A 25,519-nucleotide genomic window follows, 5' to 3' on the forward strand; every position below is an offset into this window, starting at 1 on the left:
GCTAGGACAGAAAAGTTCCTGGCATTGGCTTCAAATGATCAGCTGGTATGGAAGTTAAATTCAACTACTATGATGGAAATTAGGTCCTTTTCTAAAAGAAGATGATCTCTGAGTTGTCTCATATTTATAACCATGAGAAACCTCTAATTCTCATTATAGATGAAAGCTATAGATATTTTACTAGAGACATTTTTACCGTATAACCCTTTTAGTTATAAGGTATTTTTTCTCTTTTTTTAATTGAACATATGTTACCTAAAAAAATAGCCTATTCATATTTCTCAAATGAGTGTGGTTAGAACTACACAAAATGTTTCCCGTTCTATTGGTTGAACAAGATTACTTTAAATTACATAAATAATGAAACTCATTATCTGCTGTTTAAGAATGATAAAAACATGTATTGGTATTAATAGCTTGTCCTGTACATTTCAGAAGCTGTTTACCTCATGTTTACTGCAACTGGTATAAGAATAATCCTCGGTCAAAAAAATGTCAGTAATGCCAGTCAAACTGCAACTAAAGGGAAAACTTTAAATACATCCTTACCTCCTTGATGTCTGTTAAGGAGGTGGAGTGTTTGCTGAGCTGGCGCAATTTCTCTTGTGGGGTCAGTCTGGGAGAGGCTTGTGCACAGGTGGAGGACATCTCAGAACCAGCTGCATCAAAGATTAAATGGAAGTGTCGCACCAGCATCTCGACCATCAGTGCCTGACAGGGGTAATCCACCAGAGAGGAGAGGGACACCTCGGCATCTATCTGTCTGGGTTTCACCAGCGTGGGCCCGAAGATAATACCCAGGTTACTGGCAGTCATCTTGTTCTCATCAGCCTGTTTACTCACTCTGTGAAGATAAAGGGAGGGCATTCATTTCAAGAAGTAATTTCATTTTTTTTTCCATTATTAGTTGTCAGTTTTTATTTTAATTTGTTTGTTTGTTGTTGTTTTTTTTTATCTTTGCTTTAATACAGACATCCCCCACCTCTCTGCAATTTCTTTATGTTAAAATAACCGTTTCCAGTTTTAAATGTCCAGATGTTTTCGGAAATCTTGGACACATTTTTTAACAGAAATGTCAGACAAAAGCTTAAAAAAAAGTTATAATATGAACTCATGAAATACATTTCTACAGGTCACTCCTACTAAATAAACAAGTTACAGTAACAGATAGGTAGAGCAGACAGTTAGATAAAAAATTAGTTAAATAATGAAATAAAATAAAAATCTAGAAATGCAAACATTTTTTAGTAGTACTGTTTCCTTTTTTAGGCCTATGCAGACCTGAAAAACAGCCTTTCCCCTGTAGTTCAAAACTTTCTGAGACTGTGCAGGGACACTTTTTTATGAAGTGATAAGCTACAAGCTGTTTTGTTCTTTTAGATTTTGTGAGATAAAAAAAAAAAAAAAAAAGATTTTGTGAGATTAATGGCAGAAAGGGGAAGACAGAAAATGGCCTGGCTCCAGGGTTCAAACCCATGAAAGCTGCGTTGAGGTCTAATAGCCCTTATTATTGGTGCACCTGCTCTTCTACAGAGCCATGCCACGGCTAAAAGTCTTTTAACTTTCTGTAATGTTGATCAATAACATAAATTATCCCCCAGGCCTATAACATGCTACCACTCTAAATGTTAATGCAGATTTGCCAAGATTTGAAAACCAGTTCAATGAGACTAAAACACCACAGGCTGTATGCTGTCATGCTTTAACAGTTCCACTGTAGCTTTAGGGAAGTCTGTGTTTCCCTTTGAGTGGTATGAGGAAGTTGGCCAGTCAATGTGATTGTAAAAAGATCAACAGACACATTTTCGTGTCTTTTAGTAGCAACTCATACCTGTTCAGATGAGCGATTAGGTAACGTAGCGTCCTGTAGTTGGCAGTGGGTAGCTGGCGTATCAGATCTTTGATCTTCAAAATGATTCTGCTCATCTGAACGCTTGGCGCACCTTTCTCTTCCGTCTGGGTGCTCGCAGGCTTGCCAGCTTCCTCTGCTATCACTCTTTGACACTCTTTAGCCAAGCCGATAAGGTCGTTGTAAAATCGATACTGGATCAGTGGTTCTGGTAACTATTGGAAAGGAAACACCAATGGATTCATGCTTCTAAAAATATAAAATAAAATCATATCTTTAAATCTTAGAAGTTAAACAGCATAAACTTCAGAAGTTAGCATACATGATGATATAATTTATATGGATATCATATTAATGTTGCGCTGTTGATGATGAAGTTGAACTATTCTTATAGCCATCTTATAGTACATCAGGTATGTCGAATGTTTCTGTTTAGGGATTGTTTCATACAGCATGTTTAAATTGGTTGGTTGCCATGACAAATTCTGCCCTACAACATTACGACGATTCAAGTACCCGGTTCGATCCCTACAGCCTCCTGAGCCAGACCCTTAACCCCACACTGCTCCCTGGGCGCCGCACAGTGGCAGCCCACTGCTCCCCAAGGAGGTGGGTTGAATGAAGAGAGTTAATTTCTCCAATGTGAGATCAATAATGTTCAATTTTATTATTATTATTCTAATACAAGCTTGAGGTCAGGGGCCTTTAACAAGCTAAGCTTTGATGTACTTTATTTCCACAATCTACTTTAAATAGACTTTTAGAAGCATTTTCTCCTGTTAGAAAATCAAAGTATTTCTCAACGTCACTCCAGTCAATAACTCTATTGGGCTAAGATCCATGCCAATGGGAGTTTAACACTAACCAAAGATAATAGTCCCTGACATGTCACTTTATATCCAGCTATGGCGTTTGCAGCTTCCCACATTTAGAGAAATAAGCTCTCCGGTGAATAGTTCTATAGAAAATGAAGCATAGAAAGCTACATGACTGGAGTGAAGAGGAGAAGATTAGAAGAAATCAAGGCAATGCTTTCAAATCCATAACGGTTAGGCATGGTGGCAGTAGCCTTATGTTTTTGAACTGTTGTTAAAAGAATTTAATGTCTACCTAAAATCTTTCAGTTCTCCTCAAATTAGGAGATCAACAGTTAGGTTTCTTATGGTTTCTCTGTGACTTGCCCCTCAAATAATGAGGATGTATTATTCCACTCTGGAAAAGCACATCTCAACACGTGTCCCTGAACCCCCGAAATTTTTGTGGTACTTGTACTGATGATGACTGTATTTAAACTTCTGGTCGACCCTGTAGCTAACGATGAAACTGCAAATTAAAACCTACTATAATGTCTTCTGAGTAGTCAGTGAGAGTTTGATACAAACCTGTCTCAGGTAGAGTTTTAGGACGTTGCTGATATCATGAGGGGAGAGTTCAGACAGTTCAACCAAGTCCTTCCCATTCTCAAATGCCTGACAGAGCTTCTCAACTCTGGATTTGGCACCATTCACACGATAAATACCCTGTGGGAAGAAACCATGAACATTCATACAAAAACCAGACCAAAAGCATATTCTAGTTATATTATTTTTGATGGAAATATAACAGAAAAAAACAAAACTGATGACCATCAATATGAACACCTTACCTTGATGTTGAGAGCCCGGCTTTCAATTTCAGCAGTGCACTTTTTGATTATAAATGGGATACCATCTGCACAGTTCTTCGCTGCTTGAGTAAAGTCGATGCCAAATAGCTGTAACCTTCCCTGCAGCTTTTTGTGGCCGCACTGAATAGGGAGCGTCTCCAGACATTTTTTATGGCACGCCAAAGAACACTGACAAAAAGAGATTAGAAGTTAGAAGAGATAATGTTAACTTTCGGATTTATCACTGCTTCTGTCCAAGTCCATATGTATTCTTAATTCTTAATCATTTAAGCTTTGTTATGAATAAACATAAAACAATGTTAAATGAGTTTAGTATATTTCAATTTGTGTTGTAAAATGTGTTTATAACCTTCTCAAATTTTTAAGTTAGAATATTTATTGCATTTACAGCTATCAAACACCAGACTGACAGTTGAAATAACCGAAATCTAGGGTTAGATTTTTCCTCAGATTTAAATCTGGACTCTGGCAGAGCTACTCTAACACAAATGTCCATTCAGATGTGAAATCTTGTAAATAAAGTGATATGTTAAACCTAAACCTTTCAGTTTCTGGATAATTCAGTGCTAAACTGTATCAGTAAACATACCTTGATATACCTTGATACCTACATATAATTTCAACAGTTGGTTAATGTAGTATAGTTTTTACCTCTTCACATTCAGCTCCATGGAAAACAACCAAACTGTCACACTCTCTGCACTTAGATGGGGCTCGTAGTTTTCTTAGCTTATGCGTTTGAGCTGCTTTTGACATCTGAGTATTTCGGAACGGACCCGCAGAACCTAAACTTTCTGTCCCCATCTCTCCAAGACCTAAAACCAGAAATCAAAAGAGCAAATCTGAAAGGAAGCCAAGTCAACAGGTGATATCATTCAACATATTAAATAAGGAAACTAAAATAACTGCCAAGCATAAATTGAACCTCGGCTTAACAGAGAGTATCTGGGCTTTGATTCTCGCACCAAGCAAATATACAAATATTCTTCCTTTCCTTAACAGTAAATAAATACATTAATTCATTGGAAATTATACGTGAACATTTGCTGTGGTTCTGCTGAAAGAGATAAAAACACATTTTGAGAAATTTAAAAAGCTCAAAAACTAAAGCCAGTTAATGCTTTTTTTAGAGGGTGAAATAATCTCAGATAGCAAAATGTAAATCAGATCAGAGACAATGTGCTGTATGTGAAAGAAGGTTGTTCAGTACTTGAGCGCCATTTCTGTTTCCCTATTTTGATTTTTCTGCAGATGCAGGGCTGGTATTAGCAAACATAGAAAGATAAATCGGCCTGAACATTAAAATAAACTAATAGATGCTTCTTACCATTGTCGAATGGAGAGAGAGGCTCCCTCTCATCCAAATCATCGGCTGAAGACATGGTCCCAGTGGAGGGAGTTCTGGGCAGCCGCCGCTTAAAGTCACCTGTTGTCATAACAAAATAACATTATTTTTAGTTAAGTCATTAATAAAAAAGGGTATAAAATCCTATAGTGCAAACTACAAAAGAGAAACTGTGGTGGTAACATCAGCTCATTTAGTTTTAAAAATATGTGAGTAGTGGAAGGAAGTACATTAGGAATGATTGTGTTTTTATTTCTCCGCAGCTCAAAGCCAAGATGTTATCTTAAAGAAAACATCACAAGAAGCAGTCAGTAAAATATTTAAAACATGTCGATCTTCTTATAGAAGCATCTCCACCTGTATCTGATGTTTTTCTGATTTGTCCCTTCTCTCTAAAGCCTTCATCTAACTGAACGCAATTACATTTAAAAGATAAAGATCTTCAATACATTTAAACACATTTTATCAAAATAGCAAGACTTGGTGTGATGTTTTCAAAAGAAATAATGTAATTAAATTATATTTTTAAATAATACATTTTCTTTTTCTTTAGAAAATAGTAATTGTAAAATCCTCCTACCTGGGCTGGCGGTGGGGGAGTCCATGGACCTAGATTCACTGCTGCCCCCGGCGCTCTCTGAGTCGCTGCACATCCCGCCCTGGCTGCCCTGACTACTGGAGGCCCAGGCCCTAAGCGGTCCCTGGCTCTTCAATGCTACAGAAACACCAAAAAGAAGAACATTAATCACAAACAAAGCAACAAAGCTTTAGTAGTCCAGAAAGAGTCACACTCACATTTCAGACTTATGAGTAAGCAGCACACAACCTCAACTGCTTTAGTTAAAAAAAAAAACATTCCAATGAATCAACAGTCAGGCTAAGTCCCCTGAAGGGCGATTAAAGACAGTGGCATGTTGAACCAATAGATATTTAAGAGATGTTAAACCTGCTGCTGCACTAACTACTGTATTTTATCAAGATTCTTTCAGAAAAACAAAACAAAAAAAAACATTTTTGAAACTTGACCCTGTTGAAACGCATACCTGGGATGTCTGTACTGCTGTTCGATCTTCGCTCGCTGATCTTTGTCGGCCGGTGGAGGGGATTATCTACATCATCTCCACTTAAAACGTCACTGGAAGTGATGGAGCCCTGCGACAGGTTGCCATGGGAGGAATGGGTGCTTCCTTGGGACCTTTTGCTAAACCCAGACCTGCAGAAATAAAGTGAATTTTAAAATTTCTGTGTTAGCATAGAAAAAAAAACACACACACACACATATATATATATAATCATGAATATACACCCTCAATATTTGAATATATATTAGACATGGTGCCTTGCATCTTTATAAATAAAGCTGTAGGGTATTTTTTAGGGAAATTATATTGTTGGGAAAAGGTTACTTTGCTAGATCCAAGCACCAGGGAACATCCCTAATCAAAAATAATTAGTATTGGGTGACAGATGAGACCTAAGTTCACTAGTTATTCCACTGTGTGTGGTTTTGCTGTGCATCTGTTAAAACAGCTAAAGCCAACGTTCATCAGCACGGCATGCACAATTGCTTAGAGTTAAAGATTTCTTGCACTTTCCTATTGTAAAAAAAGTGGAGTTTATATTACAGAGTCATTATTGGAAAACTGCCCAGCATTGGGATAGGTATCAGTGACCCAAAATGCCTCTTTCATTTCTTAGAACAGGTCACTTATGTTTCATAACTAAATTGTGTTTATGTATAAATGAGAGTGAAAGAATAGTTAGAAAGGAAAACTGAAAGGAGACATGCAAGCAGACTATCACAAATTTCATAATCTTTTTTTTTGTCTTTTATTTGTTTTTATTATTTTTTTATTTTTTTTGCCTATAACCACTGCATATAAATCTCACAAAAAAATAAAAAACAAAACAAAATAGAACACTTTATTTTGTGATGTTAAATGACGTTATGCAACAGTGATTTTTATTTTGGTATAAATAAGCAACACTGGCTAAATTTTAGCGCGGAGAAAAAAATAATTTAGAGGCAGCTCAAAACCGGCCCCAAACTCTCACGCTCGTAATCTTCCCTGCAGCATTCAGCCTGCGACACAGATATTTCCTGAGGAAGGGCAAGAAATTCAACACGCGATCTGTCGCTCCCAGATTCTGTCTCTCTTCCTCCTACTCTGACTCACTGTTACCTCTGCTGAAAGAAGAACTGAGTAACTTTAAAACGGGGTGAAGCCACAAACACATTTTGAAACTGAGACAAATCCTTTTTTTTTTTTTATCCCTTTAAACTTCAAAAAGCCTAATTTAGTAAAAAGCCCATAAGCACCGCTCCTTGAAAAGTTAATCAAACTCAATTTTTATTTTTTTATTTTTATCTTACAAATATAAACTTAAATATATTAATGTAAAAGAAGCATTCATCACACTAATGTGTGATTTAGTGTATTTTATCATGATAGGCTAATATAAAATCCAGTGCAAACAAAAGCTTTTAGAAGTCACATCACCAAACAAAGTTCCCCTGTGTGTTTTAACAGCTTGTAGTAATTGCTGTTTTGAGTCTTTTAAGGCTTTTTATAGCACATTGATGAACCACGGTTATGTTAAAAACAATATTCAGTGTTTTAAGCATTTCTCAGATCATTATTCAATTTAACATATTAGAACAATTAAGCCCCATTTGCACCAGCCTTTTAAAACTGTACTGAGCGGTCTGAGCACGGTAACCAAGATAACTGTTGAGTGTGAATGGGAATGCAACTGTACTAGACCATCTCAGACAAAACCGAACTATGTTAAATCTCAAAGTAGTTCAACAGTAGGGGCTCGGCACGGTTCAGTTGTGACTCGGTTCTTTGATAACAAAGAGCGCATGTGCAGACCGCATCATCTCCTATTTACAGTCAGCTGACTCATTTCGTGGCTCTTCCAGCGTGTCCAGCTTTGTAATTCACATATCTCTTCATCTTTTCACAACACAAACCTCTTCTCAGCTTATTAACTATAGATGGCATCCAAAGAGCTTGATGCGACCTGGGATGATGCAGAGAATGAGCCTCTCATTGAAATTAAGGAGGGGGACGCTATCCAGGCACATAAGTTCCTGAAAGAAATGGGCGCCGCCATTTTTATTTACGTAATTCCCACCTTGAGAGCTGCAGTATCAAGGGCCGCTGAGAGGAAGCGGGAAACTGTGCTAGTGTGATGTGTAAATGGTTGTAAGAAGCAAGCTCCGCACGGTTAATTGATCCAAGCTCGGTCCGAACTCGGCACGGACACGTAGGTGTCGCAGTGATGGAAAGACATCCCCGCCCCCTCCGAAGACACTCTGCTGCACCTCTCCCAAATTGTAGGTGACCGAAGACAGTGACACAAACAGGACGCCGGCTTGGTTTGTTTTTATTACCGCAATTGCGGGAAACAACTCATGAAGTTGGACCAGCTAGAAGAGTGAGGTCCGCAAGAATGCTGGGACCCTTTTCCACCTGGATCCCCGCTTTTTCACCGTCATGTCCCTCCATTGTCAAACAAACTTGCCCCCACTTCCTCTGCTCCTCGACCGTATCTAGACCCACAGCGTATAGCGCAGAACACGCTCAAAATTGAGTATAAATCAATAATGTATGTCTGCGTCAAGCTCACTGCGACACACTGCTGCGTGGAGTATAACCAGCCTTTAAGAGTAAGTCCAGAAGTGAACAGAGACCTAAACTTTTAATCACAGAAAACAAAACTAATAATCAAAGAGTCAGACTAGAAACAAATGATGACCAAGGAAGAGCTACAGAGATCTGCCGTTCAAATTAGAGAGTACGTTGATAGCATAGCTATTACAAGAGCAAAGGTGAAAGCATTTATTTTGAGAGCTAAAAAGCAAAACAGAGAAAGAGGATGCTTTAAAACTAATGAAGTGCATCTTCTTGAACACACTATGGAATTAGCTGCAACCTTTCAATCAATTCCCAAGTTGTAATTAAACAGTGCCTATGTTGTTGTAGTAATCATTGCTGTTTTTATTACCTGAAATGTTCGGAGAAATGGTCTGTCTGAAGATGTTCTTTAGGCAGATTTCTCGGCAGGTTACGAACAAAGTTAGCATAGCATCGCCCTGGTTCGTACAACTTGGCGCCCTCATTCATGGCCTGGTAGTGGGTTGGGAGGGATACAGTTTGCAACTGCTGCAACTGAAACCAATTTACTGAGACCTATTAAAAAAGAGAACAATGCTGATTTTAGGAAATACTGTTGATTTTATTACTGTGTGTCAGAAGTGTTCAAAACAAAATGTTTGCACAGTTCATTGCAATTCTCATCTGAAGAGTAAAATGAAACAGTTCTTACAGCTTTGAGAGTGAGGTCACACTGGAAGATCATCTCCCGGATTTGTGTGAGAATTGTGCTCTTAGCATTTGCTAGATCCAATCGCCTGACGCCTGCGTCAGCTCTACAGCTTTGGAAATGGTACTGGGCTTCCTCGGCCTGCTCAAAAACATTAATAGCAAATAATTTATGAAACCTGTTGATTCCATATAGTTTGTCCAGAATTGCCTCATTTTGGTGCCCTTTCTGACCTTTTGCATAGCCTCTTCTTCAAGCTTCCTCTTCTTCTCCAGCTGTTTGTTGCCACCGTTAGACTGCTCCTCCTGGGAGCGGTTTGTAGATGACTGGACTTTTCTGTACTCCTCCTTCCTTTGATCGTTCAAAGCTCGTGCCTTACGCAAGGTTGTGTCAACCTCTTGCTGCCAAAACCAAAAGATTTTGTCATATAACTGTATTAAATGTGACAATGTATGCACCAGTTACCATAGAAACAATCAGACATGCCCTTTTCAATGTTCAGGTTACCTTGTAGAGAGACGCTCTAACGAACTAACATCAACACATTCTGACATATGAACAATTAAATAAACATCAGTTTGAGCAAAATAGGTTGGAAATGTAAAATCTTGAGACCTTTAACACAGATTACACAAATCAACAGATTTTCTCCTTCGGGATATTTCTAACAAAATATGGATTTTTTTCTTTTTTCATTTGCTCAAGAAATTCATGTTGCTGAATTAAGAGCAACTGTTAGCAAAAAGTTTGATCTTCTTTGCTTTATCAAGTACTTTTCAAGTATTTCTCTAGGGACTTTCAACAAACCATTTTCTTTTGCTCCTTCTGCCACTGCTCCTTAATGTCCTTTCTCAACTTATCTAGTTCGTTCTTGCGAGCCAGAAGAGGCTGAAAATAAACAGAAAATAACATCAGAATTTTTTAGAAAGCATTTCATAAAAAGTTTAGTCTCTGAACAAACAGAATTTCACTTTAAACTAAAATCATTAATGGAAATCAATCCCACATTTGACTCATCAAACTAACAAATGGACAGAAACCACAAAAACATTTATGTTGCTTATTTTCTCTTCTGTTGTTGCAGTTTGTATCAAATAGTCTTCAAATGAATATTTTAAAGGTAGTGGAAGGAAGTGCGCAATGGATGCTTTTAGTTTATGCTTTTTCAACATGAATTAGCAGATTTAAATACCTATGTAAGGTTAGAGGACACATCTTGTAACGTTTACCTGTATAAATTTATTTGTTTGAAGAGCCACTGCTGTCTGAATGAGCAGCTGATTGTATTCAATATCATTTTTGAATGTGGAGACGTAGATATCACTGAATGGCATGTAATCCTTTAGGAAACAAAGAGAAAATAAATATTAACGTTACTGTGTTTTTGAGAGTTTCAGGTTTTATTACTGTATGTTGCTGACGTCGACTCAGCAAGAGGATGATATCTCAGATAAAATCTTAGGTTTGTTACCTGCTGACTGGCGAGAGCCTTTGCAGACTCAGCCATTTTAGCGTAGCTTTTGGCGTACTCAATATCTGAAAGAAAAAGAAAAAAGCGAGACAGTAAGAAACTACTAAAAAATGTGATCAACAAACCACACAGCATTCTTTTTTGTTTGTTTGTTTTGTAAGCAAAAAGATTTGTATATAGGTAAAATAGTTACTCCAAATAAAATAAAACATTTTAAAACATATATACATCTACAAATTACAAACAGTACTAGCAGTAAAGTAATGTATCCATACAGAGCCCTCCTCATTTATAGGCGCAGCAAGAAACAATGTGTGAAAGAAAAACAGCCTTTAATTAAATGATTGTTTTTACTGCAGAAGTGAAGTCTAACACTGAAAAAAAACGGACAATTTTGAATATATTTACCTGAAATAAAATAAATATCAAACAAAAGCAACAGGATCAAACTTGTGTCTTTGGCAGTGTTTTGTTGACATCCCAATGTTTAAAACTGACTTTGCAATCACTTGATTTTCTAATACAGTGCAGCCCTACATCTAAACTGTATTCCTGTGACCCTAAAGTTGAGCAAAGTCTGAATTAAGGACTTTAATGCAGCAGTTCGTCTCATAAGTAGCAGGTAGATCATTTAATTTCTCTCATCCTCTCTTAAAATCAAAAACCAATGCCTTTTTTTATCAACCGAGTATCCGGAATGTCTCACCCATTGCAAGCCGCTTCTCCATACACCCCATAAGGTCTTTAATGTACTTTGACAAGGCCTTTGCATAGAGTAGAGCAGACTCAACCCCACTGTCATTCTTCTGCAGAGTCAAGTCAAGTTCTTCCTCTCTTGACAGCGGCACCTCAGGGCCTACAGTATCAGCAGAAAAAGCAGACATCAGATATGCGGTCTGACTAGAATGTCCCAAAGCTGGATGCGTGTATTTCACTTCCATTTCCCTGTAACATGTATGTGGCTTAGGCTGATATTAAATGAAAAACAGAACAAGATTACTGAAGTTCTCAGGGTGGGTTGGTACAAAACTGCCAGTCGCACTTTGAAACAGTCTAACATCATTAAGTTCCTTTTATGGGTTAAAATATACAACCTTTGCAGCCTCTGGCCATACAGATTTACTCTTCAATAGAGGCTGAAATTAGTAGCTAGTGTGGAAAAAGCTGGAGAAATAACAGGGGTTAAAGTTGAGGTTTAAGGCGGGTCTACCTCAGGCATTCGAATCCCTGAAGGCTAAATTACTCAGCTAGGTCACAAACTGACAGCTCAGGTTGCTCAGGGCTACAAAGCAATAATTACACGCTTTGTAAAAGAGCCATTAATATCTCTCACATTTCAGGTTAAAGCTGGTTAAAAATAGCTTAATGATAATTGACTAATTCTGGTGCAAACTTACCAACAACTTCCTTGTTCCCTGGAACGTAACACTCTGGATCCACGGAGAGGTTATCAAAAGACTGCAAAAAGAGATTTCAGATTAGAGGGAAGGAAACACACAAACAGTAGAAGCTGGGTTTTCAACACCCCAATTAAGAACACAAAAAGTAGGTCTTTGAGGCCTTTTAAATAGAGATAGGGTGAAATAGCTGTCATTAGTGTTTGATTTGAAAACCTTTATATCTCAAAACAAAAATGAGAGGAATAGGGGGGCCAAAAAAGCTGGAGGGGAAAAAAGGAGTTAATTCTCACCTTGCTCCTCCTGGTCTGGGGGATCCCCAACCCTGAGCTGTTGTCCACATCTCCCATAAGGAAGTCAGAAACTCTGTCAGGAATATATATAAACATATATTTGACTTTACTGTTTCATAGGCAGTTATGGCGCCAGAATATTTAAAATTTTAGGACCAAGAAGTTTGTCTCTGTACTCACACATTGCCAAACGTAAATGCCAAAGTGTCGATGGATGTGTGTATCTCGCTGAATATGACCTGTTTGTTTTCTCGATTCACCTCCTTGAAGTTAATCCCTGAGGAAGGCGATACAATTGGTAAGCATTTCAACAAAAAAGCTGAGACACAAAACAGCATCTGTACACTTCAGCACTTGATCTCCATATGGTTAGAGGAGGAGAAGTTTACAAATGTTTAATCTGACCTAAAAAACAAGTGGAAAATGTAGGCAACCTTAGGATGAAAAAAAAAAAAAGCTTTCTTTAGCTTTAACACATAGTTACGTTTTCACTGGAAATGCACAAAGAAACTGTTTGATGATCAAAACAGAGCGACTTTGAGGTCATTTAAACAGTCGAAAAATAAATCCTGATGACTTCATGTTTATATCCTTGGAAGGTTTTAAAGCAAGCATTTTTTGATCTAAATTGCAAATAGTAAAATAATAAACTATTCATACACCTGGTAGATTTGGGTTTAAAGCATCAGAAAAGTTCATCAACAACGACTTAATATTGACATAGGAATATATCATTTTACACATGCATATTTAAAAAAATTAATTGGACAATAAAGGTTGTTTTTGTAGTACCTGTAATACCTTTGTTTTTTCATACTTTGCAAGATGCCAGCCTCTTATCAGATACAAACTTCTTAATCAAATAACACTTCTTTAATATTCCAGGGTTTAAACACTGTCTTTTAAAGAAATATTTTGGCTAGTCTTTTAAGCAGCTTTAATTAACTTCAGAAAGTGCATGGACACAGTGCATGTAACACTCGAGTGTTTAAGTGCATTTAACACTCGTTTATCTTAATTATTTGTCAGTTTCTGCCATTTATTATAATGGCAGAAACTGACAAATAATGATGTTAAAATGAGCTTTCTGCCATATAACATTTTAAAATCACTGCCTGGGAGTCAAGTCATAAAATCAGCGAAGCAGCAAACTGACCTGGAGCTAAACACAAGACTGTAAAGCTGCTTTCTTCTAAGAATTCACTTGGTTTTTAGGAATTCAAGCAGTGAAGAGTAAAGAGGAACGGTGCCCCAGCAGCCGGCAGCAGGGTACTGCCATCCTGGGTTGTTTAGAAAGAGCCTGCAAAAATCTGCTCACTACTCCCTAAGCCATGGGTTAAATGATGAAGACAAATTTCAAATATAAAGGAATGACCATCCTTTATAGACACATCCACATTGAGTCTTGCTTTAAAATAATACAAAACTTTATTTTTTTTACAGTGACTCCTTCTCAGACATTGTAATGTTGTCATTTTCTTTCATAAATAATGAGTGTAGGCTGTTGACGAAAGCTGCATTCATAAAGAGTAGTTGGAATCTCTTTATGCATCTCTTACAACCTTTATAAGCCCTTAAAAAGATGTTAGCTTATGTTAGACCCAGAAAGCATTTACATATGTTCCACCGCTTCAGAGCAAATGACAAGGAGACACAAAAATAAAACCTACAGCAGAAGTTCCAGAAAAGTAAATATGTCATCCTACCAGCTCTATGTAAAAACCTTTAATGGTCTTTATGCTGGAAAATTACAGGAATATTCAGAAACAATCCCAGATTTTCCTTCCTTGGTTTAAAAGTGATATAATCCTCCAGTTCATCGTACATGCTGCTCAGGCTCAGAAACAAACTGGAGTCCGCAGTAGTTTTAGGAAGCCGTCCAAGCGGACATTCGTTGTGAACATCTTGCATCAGTCTGTCTTTGCAGGAAGCATTATGCCAAGGAAGATGACACATGCAGTGACCAATCGTAGGAAACGAAGACACAGTCAGTGAAATCCGACTAAGCTGAGTACTTCCTGTCTGCCCCGCAACAGGAAACACTCACACAGCGTGAATTCAGTGACATGTTAAACTACAGAAAAGCGTGACAACCCTTACCTTTTGTTTCCTCTACCTGGTATTGTGATTTTGTAAATGAAACCAGAAAATCGCCGCAATTTGAATATGGAGCTGGGAGCTTTCAACGTCCCAACTGCTTTGAAGCTTTTGCTTTTCCATTCTCATTTAATTAGAGAAATTTCAGTCCATGTCAGTAAGGGATGGGTGCTTAAAACCCTCCAGCTGACTGAGAAGCAAAGAAAGGTCATGAAATCCAGGCTAAAAAGGCAACACATTCCAGGGAGACTCCTGAAGCCACCAAAAGAGAGGAGGCACAGTGCGAGCCTCCCTGTTGCGCACCTCCCCGTCTCTGAATGCTAACATACAGCTCTGCTCTGACTTCTTCCTCAGGACATCCTGTGGGTCTCTAACAATGATTCCTGACCTCTGCCTCCCTTGTCATAGCTGTAATTTGGAAACTGCATTATTCAAGTATACAGCCTGTTGTTGTCTTTAAACTGGGTCAAGTACATTTAATAAAAAAAGTATTTAAACCAATTGATATTCTTTTCATGTTTGAAACATAACAAACGACTTGGAAGGATTTATGTGAAAGACAAACATGAAATACAACATCATTAGAGTGAAAGTTAAATTATAAATGTTTTCATTTTGAATTGAAATCCTAACTTTTTGCTGCATATTGTATCTTTGAACATGGCAGAGAGATGGGCTTTGACCATACGGAGCTACCTTTGCTCTCATCTAACCACAGCACCTTCTTCCTAATGATTCTCATTTTTTCTTCTTGCCATTGACAGATTCTCTCAGCTGCTCTGTGGATTTATCCAGCTCTTACCTCTCTTGGCTGCCTCTTGTATTAATGTATCCCCTGAATTATTCGGTCATTCCAGGAGGCCCTCCTTGTTGGGCATGTAGTTTTCAGCAGTGCCATAAACAGGCTACTCCATCAGATGCATTTGAGATATTTTTTTTCTGACCTAACCTTAAGCAATTTTATCCCGGATCTGCCTGCTTTGTGTATCGCTCTCAAATGGATTTAAAAATTATAATAATAAAAAACAAAATCCAGAAAATAGCTGCGTTGGATACTGTTTAATCTGAAAGTAGTGTTTGGAGAAGGAGGATTTTCCTTAGCAGCCATAGAAATGCCTCAGGTGTCATGTCCTGGCTTCAAAGAGAAACGCAGGTGAGAAAATGACTCACTAAACACAGAGAGGAGCGTGAGGCCTGTTATCATCTGAACCAATGAGTCCTCCTCTGTCATGTCTCACTGATTCATCTTGTTTTTGGATGTGCTTCTTTATTGCAGTCAGTTTTGTCATGTTTTTTGCGTGTTGTGCTCAGCTTTGAGGGCTGCCCAGCCGGGGAGTCAGTTGATTTAAGGCACCCCCTTGTGGACAGTTAGACCTCAGGGAGGAAGAAAATAGCAGAAGTCCATTTTAATAAATATATTAATGACACACTTTTTTTGTAGCATGGCCATCATTCCTCCCCTATCAGCATGTTTGTGTCCATTCTTAGTAAATAGAAAACATTTAGTTAGGATGATATTTATCGTAAAATCTTTTGTTTGCTTCTTGGATTCCAGAGTCTGTCAACACTCATCTAAAAAGGCTAGAGAATGCAGACAGGCATTGTTAGTGTCTATGTCATACTTAGAAGGCAGGACAGGTGATCAGACATATCTTACAGCACAGCAAGGGGAAGAAACTGAGGAAAATCGACTGGCTGGACTGAAAAGGGGCCCTGCAGAAGGTGAAATATGGTATGAAAATTACAGCATTGCTGCATCTGCTGCTCCTTAGAGGAAGACAGAATTCCTCTGCTGTCGGTCAAAGGGATGAGTGGACGTTGACGTTTATTGACAAGAAATGAGAGCGTGTCTGCTTCAACGTCATCGCCCAGACATATTTGAATCATATCTTTAGCAAAGGCAAGGGGAACATTCCTCCCTGGAGTTCTTACATTGAACGGATTCAATGATAACATTTATTCTAAAATAATCAGATCATTTTGCACTTGGGTTTGGGTGTGTTTGCCTCGCTCTTTCTGCACAGTTGGGCAATCGCAGAGAAAACATTCACCTTTGACTTTAGCAATGACTGTGCCAGCAGCTCCGAGAAGGTCCGCTGAGTTGAGCGTTCGGTGTTTGCCAATGACAGTCTTTAGCACACGCAGTAGTTCTGCCAAGCGCTCCTGCACAACCTCCTGCAGTCCCTCCAGGTTGTCTGTGGACAAAAGGAGACAGAAAAGTTATGCCACTCAGGGATAAAAATGGTCCTAAAAAGACTAAGCTACTGTGAAATATCTGAAGTCACAGACATGACAGTGGTTTAAATTAATTTCCTAAGGCCAAATTTCTTATGTCACATTCACCTCTTACATCGGCAACAACGGTGCTTTGTTAATATCCTTTATCCAATGCAAGTAGGCCATCACTATTATTCATCTGTACTTCAAAAAGAGAAATGAAAGAGAAAAAGAAAAAAGGAAAGAAACAAAGAAAGAAACAAAGAAGTGCTCAAGAAAAAACATGATGTATGCAACCACTTGTTATGTAGCTTTTTCTTTCCCTTGACACCATTAACAGCGGAAGTATTGTATTGCAAGCTAGTAGAGCTGTGTCAGCTATTGTTAAGAAATTCATGCCTGCAAAAAAATAGATTCATTAAAAATGGATAATGTACTTTTCTAAATCTAAAGTAACCTTTTTAAATATAGATTTTTATTGACATAATTATTAACAATTAAGATGTTACATGTCAGTATTTGTTGATAAATTCATAGAAGGAAAGAAAGAGTGAGCTGCACATAAAGTAGATGATCGTGGCAGATTTCTTCAGCGCCAGTGAGGTTACACAAGATGACAGCGGAGAAGAAGAATGTATAAAATGTGTCTAGATTAGCCCTCTCTCCACTTTTTCTACCATATCACATTCTGTCAGTCCCTCTGCTATGAAAGGCATCTCTTTCTTGCAGAACCAGATGCAGCAGTGAAAAGGAAAACCCCCGTTTGAAGGAGCTCTTGTGTAACTATCCTAGCTCCCCCAACTGCGCTTGTTTTCAATATGATAATTTTTTTTTTAGATTAAAAGCTGATATGAGTAACACATTATGCAATATAAACAGATGTGAACAGGGCAAGGCAAAAAAATGAAAAGGTTTAGATTTTGTTTACTCAGCAGAGGCGGTGAAGCTGCTGGCACCAGACATTAGGTAAGTTCATGTCTAACTTACTGCTTAGAAATAAGTGGGGGCAGAAAAGTCATCTGCTCTTTGTCAAGGCTACCAAAGGGAGCAGCAGGGCGAGACGAGTGAGAGAATTTATAGGAGTGCTAAAAGGATTTAGCAAGGGAAGTAAAAGGCGAGGTTCAGTGTGTGTGCTTCACTTTCTACACCAGATACACACTAATTCAGCATAATTTGAAGCAAAAGGTAAATCAGTTTATTTAGAATAAAGAGCCAAAAATATGTGAACAATATTAACACAGAGGTGAAAAAAAACAATTCTCCCAGTCAAGTACTAACAGGAAGTGTATTTTTAAAGGTGGGGTGGGGGGTAGGTGGGGATCACTCATTCCCTGTCCTCAGGTAAGAGTGAGTGACACCTCAGCACAGACTTTGAAGTTGGCTCCCCTATAGCCTTGGATAATGAATCTTCTAGAAGTGTCCTCCTATTTCTTTCAACCTCCCCTCCAGACGTGATCAACAAGCCTTTAGCGCTAGCTCTCAGGCTTTTGAAGATTCTCCTATCAAAGATATGTGTGGGTTAGTGATTAGCATATAAGAGCACACCTGAGAGTTAGCACTTAGCATGAAACAAGAGGGGCATGAAGGAAAGTGCTACTATAGGATTACAGAATGACAAGCTATTTGGACCATTTAGTTTCCTTTTCACAAACAAGCATTTAATTTGACTAATCTATTCGTTAGGGAAGCAAAGAGGGTAAAGATGATGAGGAAATGACAACGGCGGGGATGTCTTAGTAACAAAGCCAAATGACCCAATGCAGCCTTTTCCCCTCTTCTATTGTTTACTGTCACCCACTATCAGTAATCACTAATGCTGCAGCATGCAGAGTAATTATCGTCTGTGATGAAATGAAACAAACAACAGGCAGCCGTCCTTTTTAGTATAAGGTAAACACGCCAAAGCTGACCTCCTGCAAACAAAGACCATGCATGGTCTAATTAGAGTAGATCCTCACCCAGCTATTAACAATCAGATGTAGTGGAAATAAACTGTTAAGCTCGTGTTACTTTGGAGAAAAGGAAAACATTTCATGAAAGACATTTTTTGACGATAGAAAAAAAGAAACCATTAATAGTAAAACTGAAAAACAGAGACCGTCTCATTTTAAATGGTGATCAGGATTTCTAAATATGCAGGCTGAAAAGATCCTCTCAGCTGCTGATCTCACAGCCATGAGTGTTTTCAGTGTTTTCTTCACCAAGGCTGCGGTCAGTGGTTCTGCTACAATATGTCATCAGGAGGTGCAGTGGAAATTTTACTGGTTTTGGCGTGGGAGGTGGTCCATTGTTTTAGCAGTGATAACAGAGCTTAGCCATACCGTTTGAAGGAAGACCCCCCTGGAAACCCCAGTGCAGCCTGAATTCACTTGCTCTTTTTGTTATTTAAGAACATTAAATGCAGTCATGTCTCATGATGGTTCTTTATTAATTCCAAAAAAAAATAAAAACAAATTCCCTAAACCTAATCTTTTTAATGTTTATTTAAAGGTATAGAGGACGACCTTTTATTTTTGACAATGATTGACAATAATAATCATGGTCAATCATTCTGGTGATATCTTTTTCTGGGCATGCCCACTTTCAGCCGTGTATGTGTGGCGAGCTACGGTTTCAGACAGTCATTGAAGCGTACCTTTCTCACCGCGGTTCTTTGAAAATGGCCGAGGGTAATAAGAGAAAAAGTGTCTTCGAAATGTAGAAGCAAAGAAAGGCCTCAGAAGAGGAACATGTATCCCAGAAAGCTTTGCGCAGAGAGCCCTCCTCGCAAAGCATTATGGGATTTGCTGTCACAGAGGCTTGCTCTTGCTACCCGACAGCGGCGGCTTATAACAAAGATGGCACAGGCACTGCGCAGTGAAGGAGGACTTACTTCACTAACGGTGCAAAAAGCTGTGATCGTCTACCTGAACGGTCAGTTAACTGAGTTCACTATAAAGTGCACTCTATAGTCCTTGCTCTATAGTGATTGAGAGATTTAGGGGTTAGGGTGGATGCTCGGACACAGTAAGCTTGTATGAGCTTTGAGAAAAGCAACTTTCAAACAGAACGTGCACGAGGAGAAATGGGCTCATGCAAGTGCATTTTTTCAAAGTGGTGGGGACAGGTCTTTTAAAAAAAATTATGAAAATCCTCCATAATACCTTTAACTAGAATAAGGATGAGTAAAAAACAATTAATATTCACTCATCTATGTTACTGAAGTATACTTTCCCTTCCCTCAAAATGTGCATTACTGAAGAGCAGAAGGCTTCCTGGATGCAAATTCTGATAGGCTACTGTGATATATAACAGTGCCATGCCTCCTTAGTCCAAATGTTTAGAACATATTTGCCTTTTTCAATGGATCTTGACAGCCCTTCATGCTCACAACTACTTTAACAGTTTTGAAACAATATGATTTTTTTTATAGTTTATAGTTTTATAGTGTTAGCTTAAATCAAAGCATGCTCAGGGAATAGTCTAGTGAAAGTCCATAACCAAACCCAATTGAGATTCTTTGTCAATGTTTAACAACTTATGTTCCCAGATACTCTCCATACAAAACATCTAAGCGTATACAATTTTGCAAAAAAGAAATTTCAATATTAAGGTGTGCAAAAAAAAAGAACAAAACAAAAAACTACAAACAGACTAAGAGAGAATAAGTATTTACATTCTGACGGAAACCCCTTAAACATATGATTTACTTGCAGGCCTTGAACTTTAAAGCTTTCAATGCAGATCAAAATATTTCCACATGCCAACAGTTTTTAGGAAAACAGATCGTTTTAAAGAGCAACAGAAACTTCCCAAACCAGTCATCCAGAACAATCACCTCTGTTGCTACCAATTAGTATTCCCCGAATGTTGTCGAACTCTTGCATGTCATGACATGCTAGCAAAAACACACATCTTACTTTGTCATACAGGGCATCATCCACGGGCCTCTTAAATAATTATTGCTTGTGCAATGATTGTGCGTGGGAGTCCCATTGTGTCTGATGAAGCTCCCTTTGAGTCTGGTGCAGGGAAGGACCAATCTAATCCAGATCTCCAGGCCGCCTAGAGGTTACAGCCTCCCCCCCCCCCCCCCCCCCCCCCCCCCCCACTGATAACAACAGGCAATCAACTGGCCAGCCTGGACACGCGATCTGCTCAACATGAAACAAGCCTTGGCAGCTTTACTGACATGGCACTGCTTGGGAAACAGCCCAGGCTTTACTGAGAGATCGCAGAGGAATTTTTCTTCTTCCTCTTTTTATTCTTCACCAGAGGGAACAGGGGTGAAACATTGACACCTGTAGCTCCAGATGACTTAATTTATTTTATCAATTATCGAGACGTGTGTCTATGTACCTTATTCCAAACTAGTGACGCACCACTCTGTTATTACTCAACTCTTTATTTCATCCTAACACTCCCTTTAAACGGAAATGATTATTTTTTTTATTTTTATTTTCATCAACAAACCACAAAAAGGTAAACTTGGATTATCTACAAACCACTTCCTTTACAAACAACATGGAGGAAAAACACAGACGAGACAGATCCTTCTTGCATTTCTGGGCTGCCTAAAACAGGTGGAATTGTTTGGTAAGGATTCCATCTCCCAACACTAATTTTCCCCTCTATCCAAACAAACGTCCCATTAGCGGGTGGTTCACTATCAATCCCATACCTTGTTTGGAGAGAGGGCGAGCTGTAGCTTCACACAGGCTTTAAACAGTCGTCTCTAAAAAAGCTACCTGCTTCTATCAGCGACAGAGCTCTGGGGAGGTTTGCCCTTCAATGTTTATTACAACTTTGAGGGGTTTTTGAAAAGGCATACTAAACTAAATACCCTCTGATAACAGTAAGATCAGTATTCGTCAATGACATCAAGAATACCAATTTAACAGCAGAATAATTACCAGTCTCTGAGGCTACGCTCACACTGCAAACCTTGATGCTCAATTCTGATTTTTTTGTGAAATCCGATTTTTTTTATACAACGCAAGTATCCCGCATGAAAAGTAGAGGATGCAATGACATCACAGGCCAGCGTGATCTTTTTTTCCGGAGGTAAAAATGGATGGTAGTACCGGTGCGCATCTAGCAGTCTTTTCAAACCATCTAAACACAATCTTTTCAATATGGTTAAAAATAAGTAATGCTCTTCGCATCATCATCTGCCGTTGTTGTTGTTGTTTTTCTTGCTGCTTCTGCGTAGCAAGACGCAGAATAGTGACCTTTGTCGGAGATTGATGACGTTCAGGTCGGTGTTCACACACAGGTCGCATTTGAAAAGATCAGATTCGTATCGGTTTCAGGACCACATAGCCAAGTGGCCTAGGTCGGATTGGAAAAAATCGGATCTGTGTTGTTCAGACTGCCATGAAAAGATCAGATCCAGGTCGCATATGGGCAAAAAAAAAATCGGATTTGGGTCACTTCAGGCTGCAGTGTGAACGTAGCCTGAGTCTCCACTTTAAGTGCCCGGCGGTTACATGAATTGTTAACTGGTGTTATACCACCTTTATTTTTAACGAATTAGAACAGGCTTTCTGATGAGGCCCATTGGTCAGATTAAGGGAAACATTTTTAAAATGACCAACTAGGGGAAGGTATTAAACATAAATTTCAATAAGTCAATATTTCTTTATTAGAAACCATTTTTAAGGGGATCAGCAGTGGTGTGTAATATGGCTTTAAAATCAAATTCCATATATTTATTTTTTTTCTTTCATAACTTTCATAAATAAAGCTATATTACCATCAAAACTAGCTTTTATTTCAATCATCCTGTATAGAAGGTAACTTCATTTTAAAGGGATACTAAATTTAAAAGGTTATAAACAATCATGCTTCACGACAAACAATGAAAATATAACACACTAAATGCTTGCAACTGGTGGTATCACAAACTGAGCTAGTTTATTAGTCATAAGGAGACATCGAAGATCAGAAAATGATAAAGCTGATGTCACTCTGAACTATGGAAGCCTCAACTCAACAATACTCTACCTTTTTGAATATGACTGTAAAAGGTTGTCTTATAAAACAGCAGGAAAACAGTATTTAGACTGCCAGGTTCTAACAATATTTGGCAAAAATAAATACCTGCAACCCATCAGTCTTTTCTGTTACAGTCAACACAAAGACAACGATAACAGTCAGCAGTGGTGACTCTTCATTAATCTAACTGGTTAGACCTGTGACTAAAAGTGACAGATCAGCATCCCTCTGTTTAAACTAGTTCAAATTTTCCAGCTTGCACCATGGAAGCCATTGCAGGTTGCTTATTTCAAAAACACACATTTTTGGCTGAAACTAAATAATGTTCGACACTGGAATTATCCTCCCTGTTTTAAAAAAATATATAAAAAAGGGGGTTTATACAAATGTAAAAAGCTACGGGCCTTCCTATACATTTGTCAAATTGTCACTGTATGTAATATACTTAGTAGCCTTATAAGTTTAAGTGTCAAACAGAGTCCTCTGCAGGTCCAATGATCAGCACAAAAGTCTTAATAAAGGACCAGGAAACACACCCTCACCACAAGTGTGCACAAAACAATCCTTCAACATCATTTGGGAAAGTTACTGCCCAACATATCTCTCCTATCAATCTGATAAGAGCTGTAAGCTATTACACTATGGTGTATTAGATTTGAGCTTTTCTTTTGATTAAATCTGATACCTACAAGTGGTATTTTCTGGATGACCTTTTTGTGAGAACATTTGAATATTCTTATAAAGCAGCGGTGGTTTTACAGCTGGTAAATCAGGCTTTAAGACAGAGATGAGGCAATAATACGTTCCTGTTTCAAACTAATTATCAGTTTTGTCTTTAAACTAAAACATAAAGTCAAAAATGTGATTCTCGTTCTATGTTTAAAAAAGGGGTTCTAAATTCAACAGAAAATTATCAGTTTATGCATCAAAGCACGCCTCTCCCTGTTTCTATTTCACCTGCTGATAACAAAACAAAACCAAATAAAAACTAACTGAAGACAAAGAGCTAATACTTTATCAAGCATCCTGACCTCCTGTAAGAAACAAAAAAACATTGCGCTTAAAGTCCCATAAAATTGAAAACTAACTTAGTGTGTCTCTGACAACTGGACCTTATCCAAATCCTATCACAGTGTCATGATGGCATCAACAGTTGAACAATGACATATTTTTATGTTGTGAGTCAGCAAGACACCTTCCTCAGTCTAAGACATTTAACACCTTCTCTTACACAGCACAAAACTATGTTCGCTAGAATAGTTTAGCTGTAGTCAAATTTTTCATTAAAAAAGCACACACTAAGTGGCATCAACTTTCAATTTTAACGTCATGACCTGCAGCTAAGCAGTGAAATGTTTGTTCTACACTCAAGGGAAACTATCAGGTGTGGTATAACAATCTGTGTGTGTAAAGACCAAAAGTAACCTTTCTGAAGAAGAAGTGAATTTAAAATAATGTAAGGTACAGTTCTGATGGCTATTTACTTATCCGAGGGAGCAGAGAAGGAGGAACTCTGCCCACTCAGCAGCGGCGGTCTATAGGCTGAAACCACACATTTCTCAAAACACATTCCGACAATTTTTGGGCTCTATAGAGGGAAAAACGCCTCACTTCTTGGAAATTTTCCGCAAATTCTGGAAGAGAAAATTAAGTCAAGATTTTTGGGACTATATTTACTGTATTTTTTATTTTTTTTTTTTTCATTTTTTGCGAGCAGTTATAGGATGAAAACAAAGTAGTTAAACCAACAGATGAATTGCAGACTGGAAAACAAGCCTCTGAAGACTCTTTTGATATCCTGGAGTTATTTAGTTCTTCCTTGCACACATTTTACTTTGTCCTGTTTTGAGCCCTGGAGTATTTTTTTTTTTTTTTTTTTATACTTTACTTTTTTATTGGTGGTGGTGGTGGGGATTTTAGCACAGGCAGAGTTTCTTTACAGTTTTTTCCAGGTTTGCCTTCTGAGTCTGACCCAGTTATGAAGTAAATGTATCCTTTGGTAAATGTTACTTTTACCTACAATTGGCCCATCGAAGGCCACAATTGAACATTTGTTTAAGAGGAATGTGGAGTATGCAGAAGAGTGGGTTGATGGGAAGGAGGCAACAGTTCTGTATGTTCTGGAGGACTCTTTCTTTCATGCCGATGTAAGGCATTGACAGTGCAGTCTTATTCAAATGAAAACAAACTAAAAGCAAAACCCATAAATGAAGAATTTTTGGCATTTCTCCATAAGTATTTTTAACAAGCCCTACAGCACAATGCAATAATTGCTTTTGCTTAAAACCTTTTAAATTCTGTTACATCAAGCCATTATATGAATTACAACTCTAAGGTTTAAAGTTAAACTTCAATTAAATTCAGTTTATTTATAATTCACAACATGTGTCATCTCAAAAAACTTTAGAGACAATTCAGTCAGATCATGCAGACAGATTGGTAAAAAGATTTCTATCTAAGGGGGTAAATGATGTCAGCACATAATTTGCAAATTAAAGGTAAAACTACCATTGGCAAGACAAAGTGATTAAAAGTTTTCAAAATGCTTTAAAACTTAAGCTGAACTGTATTCAATCATATTTTAACCTATTTTTTTTTGCTAGTGCTAGTTGTACCTTATGTTGCGTTTTCTTTTTAATATAAAGATCACAGTAAATCAATCTTCTTACCATCCTGATCATTTAAAGCATTACATGAAAGCATGGCCAATGGTTTACTAATCAGGGTGTGTCAGCATTGTTTACAATGCCAAGGATAATTCATTATTAAACTCATTATATACTGTTAAATAATAAATAACAAACTTCCGTTTGGATTTTATTTGAGTTGCTCAATTGTTGTTGTAATAACATTTTGTGCAATAGCAAAAAAGCTTG

The 25,519-nt window shown here is 38.0% G+C and overlaps 1 protein-coding gene across 4 annotated transcripts in view; it reads right to left on the reverse strand.

Moving 5' to 3' along the window:
- Nucleotides 1–25,519, reverse strand: part of LOC119787172 (rho GTPase-activating protein 29-like) — a 38,697-nt gene that overhangs the window by 3,617 nt on the left and 9,561 nt on the right. For 2 of the 4 annotated variants that reach the window (XM_038290826.1, XM_038290824.1), the window contains 19 exons: nt 16,502–16,645; nt 12,534–12,630; nt 12,354–12,426; nt 12,061–12,121; nt 11,370–11,519; nt 10,664–10,728; nt 10,422–10,532; nt 10,000–10,080; nt 9,426–9,593; nt 9,196–9,333; nt 8,875–9,059; nt 5,904–6,073; nt 5,441–5,575; nt 4,843–4,941; nt 4,167–4,330; nt 3,495–3,683; nt 3,232–3,369; nt 1,832–2,064; nt 550–844 (listed from right to left, as the gene is read on the reverse strand). In XM_038290826.1, the coding sequence (XP_038146754.1) occupies nt 550–844; nt 1,832–2,064; nt 3,232–3,369; nt 3,495–3,683; nt 4,167–4,330; nt 4,843–4,941; nt 5,441–5,575; nt 5,904–6,073; nt 8,875–9,059; nt 9,196–9,333; nt 9,426–9,593; nt 10,000–10,080; nt 10,422–10,532; nt 10,664–10,728; nt 11,370–11,519; nt 12,061–12,121; nt 12,354–12,426; nt 12,534–12,630; nt 16,502–16,645 (2,696 nt within the window). Of the gene's footprint in view, nt 1–549; nt 845–1,831; nt 2,065–3,231; nt 3,370–3,494; nt 3,684–4,166; nt 4,331–4,842; nt 4,942–5,440; nt 5,576–5,903; nt 6,074–8,874; nt 9,060–9,195; nt 9,334–9,425; nt 9,594–9,999; nt 10,081–10,421; nt 10,533–10,663; nt 10,729–11,369; nt 11,520–12,060; nt 12,122–12,353; nt 12,427–12,533; nt 12,631–14,059; nt 14,285–14,453; nt 14,750–16,501; nt 16,646–25,519 lie in introns of those variants that run through there. The other 2 variants (XM_038290827.1, XM_038290828.1) reach the window with 2 other exon arrangements.

Source organism: Cyprinodon tularosa, unplaced genomic scaffold (assembly GCF_016077235.1).
Source record: "Cyprinodon tularosa strain WSP-4 unplaced genomic scaffold, ASM1607723v1 ctg29, whole genome shotgun sequence".
NCBI lineage: Eukaryota > Metazoa > Chordata > Actinopteri > Cyprinodontiformes > Cyprinodontidae > Cyprinodon > Cyprinodon tularosa.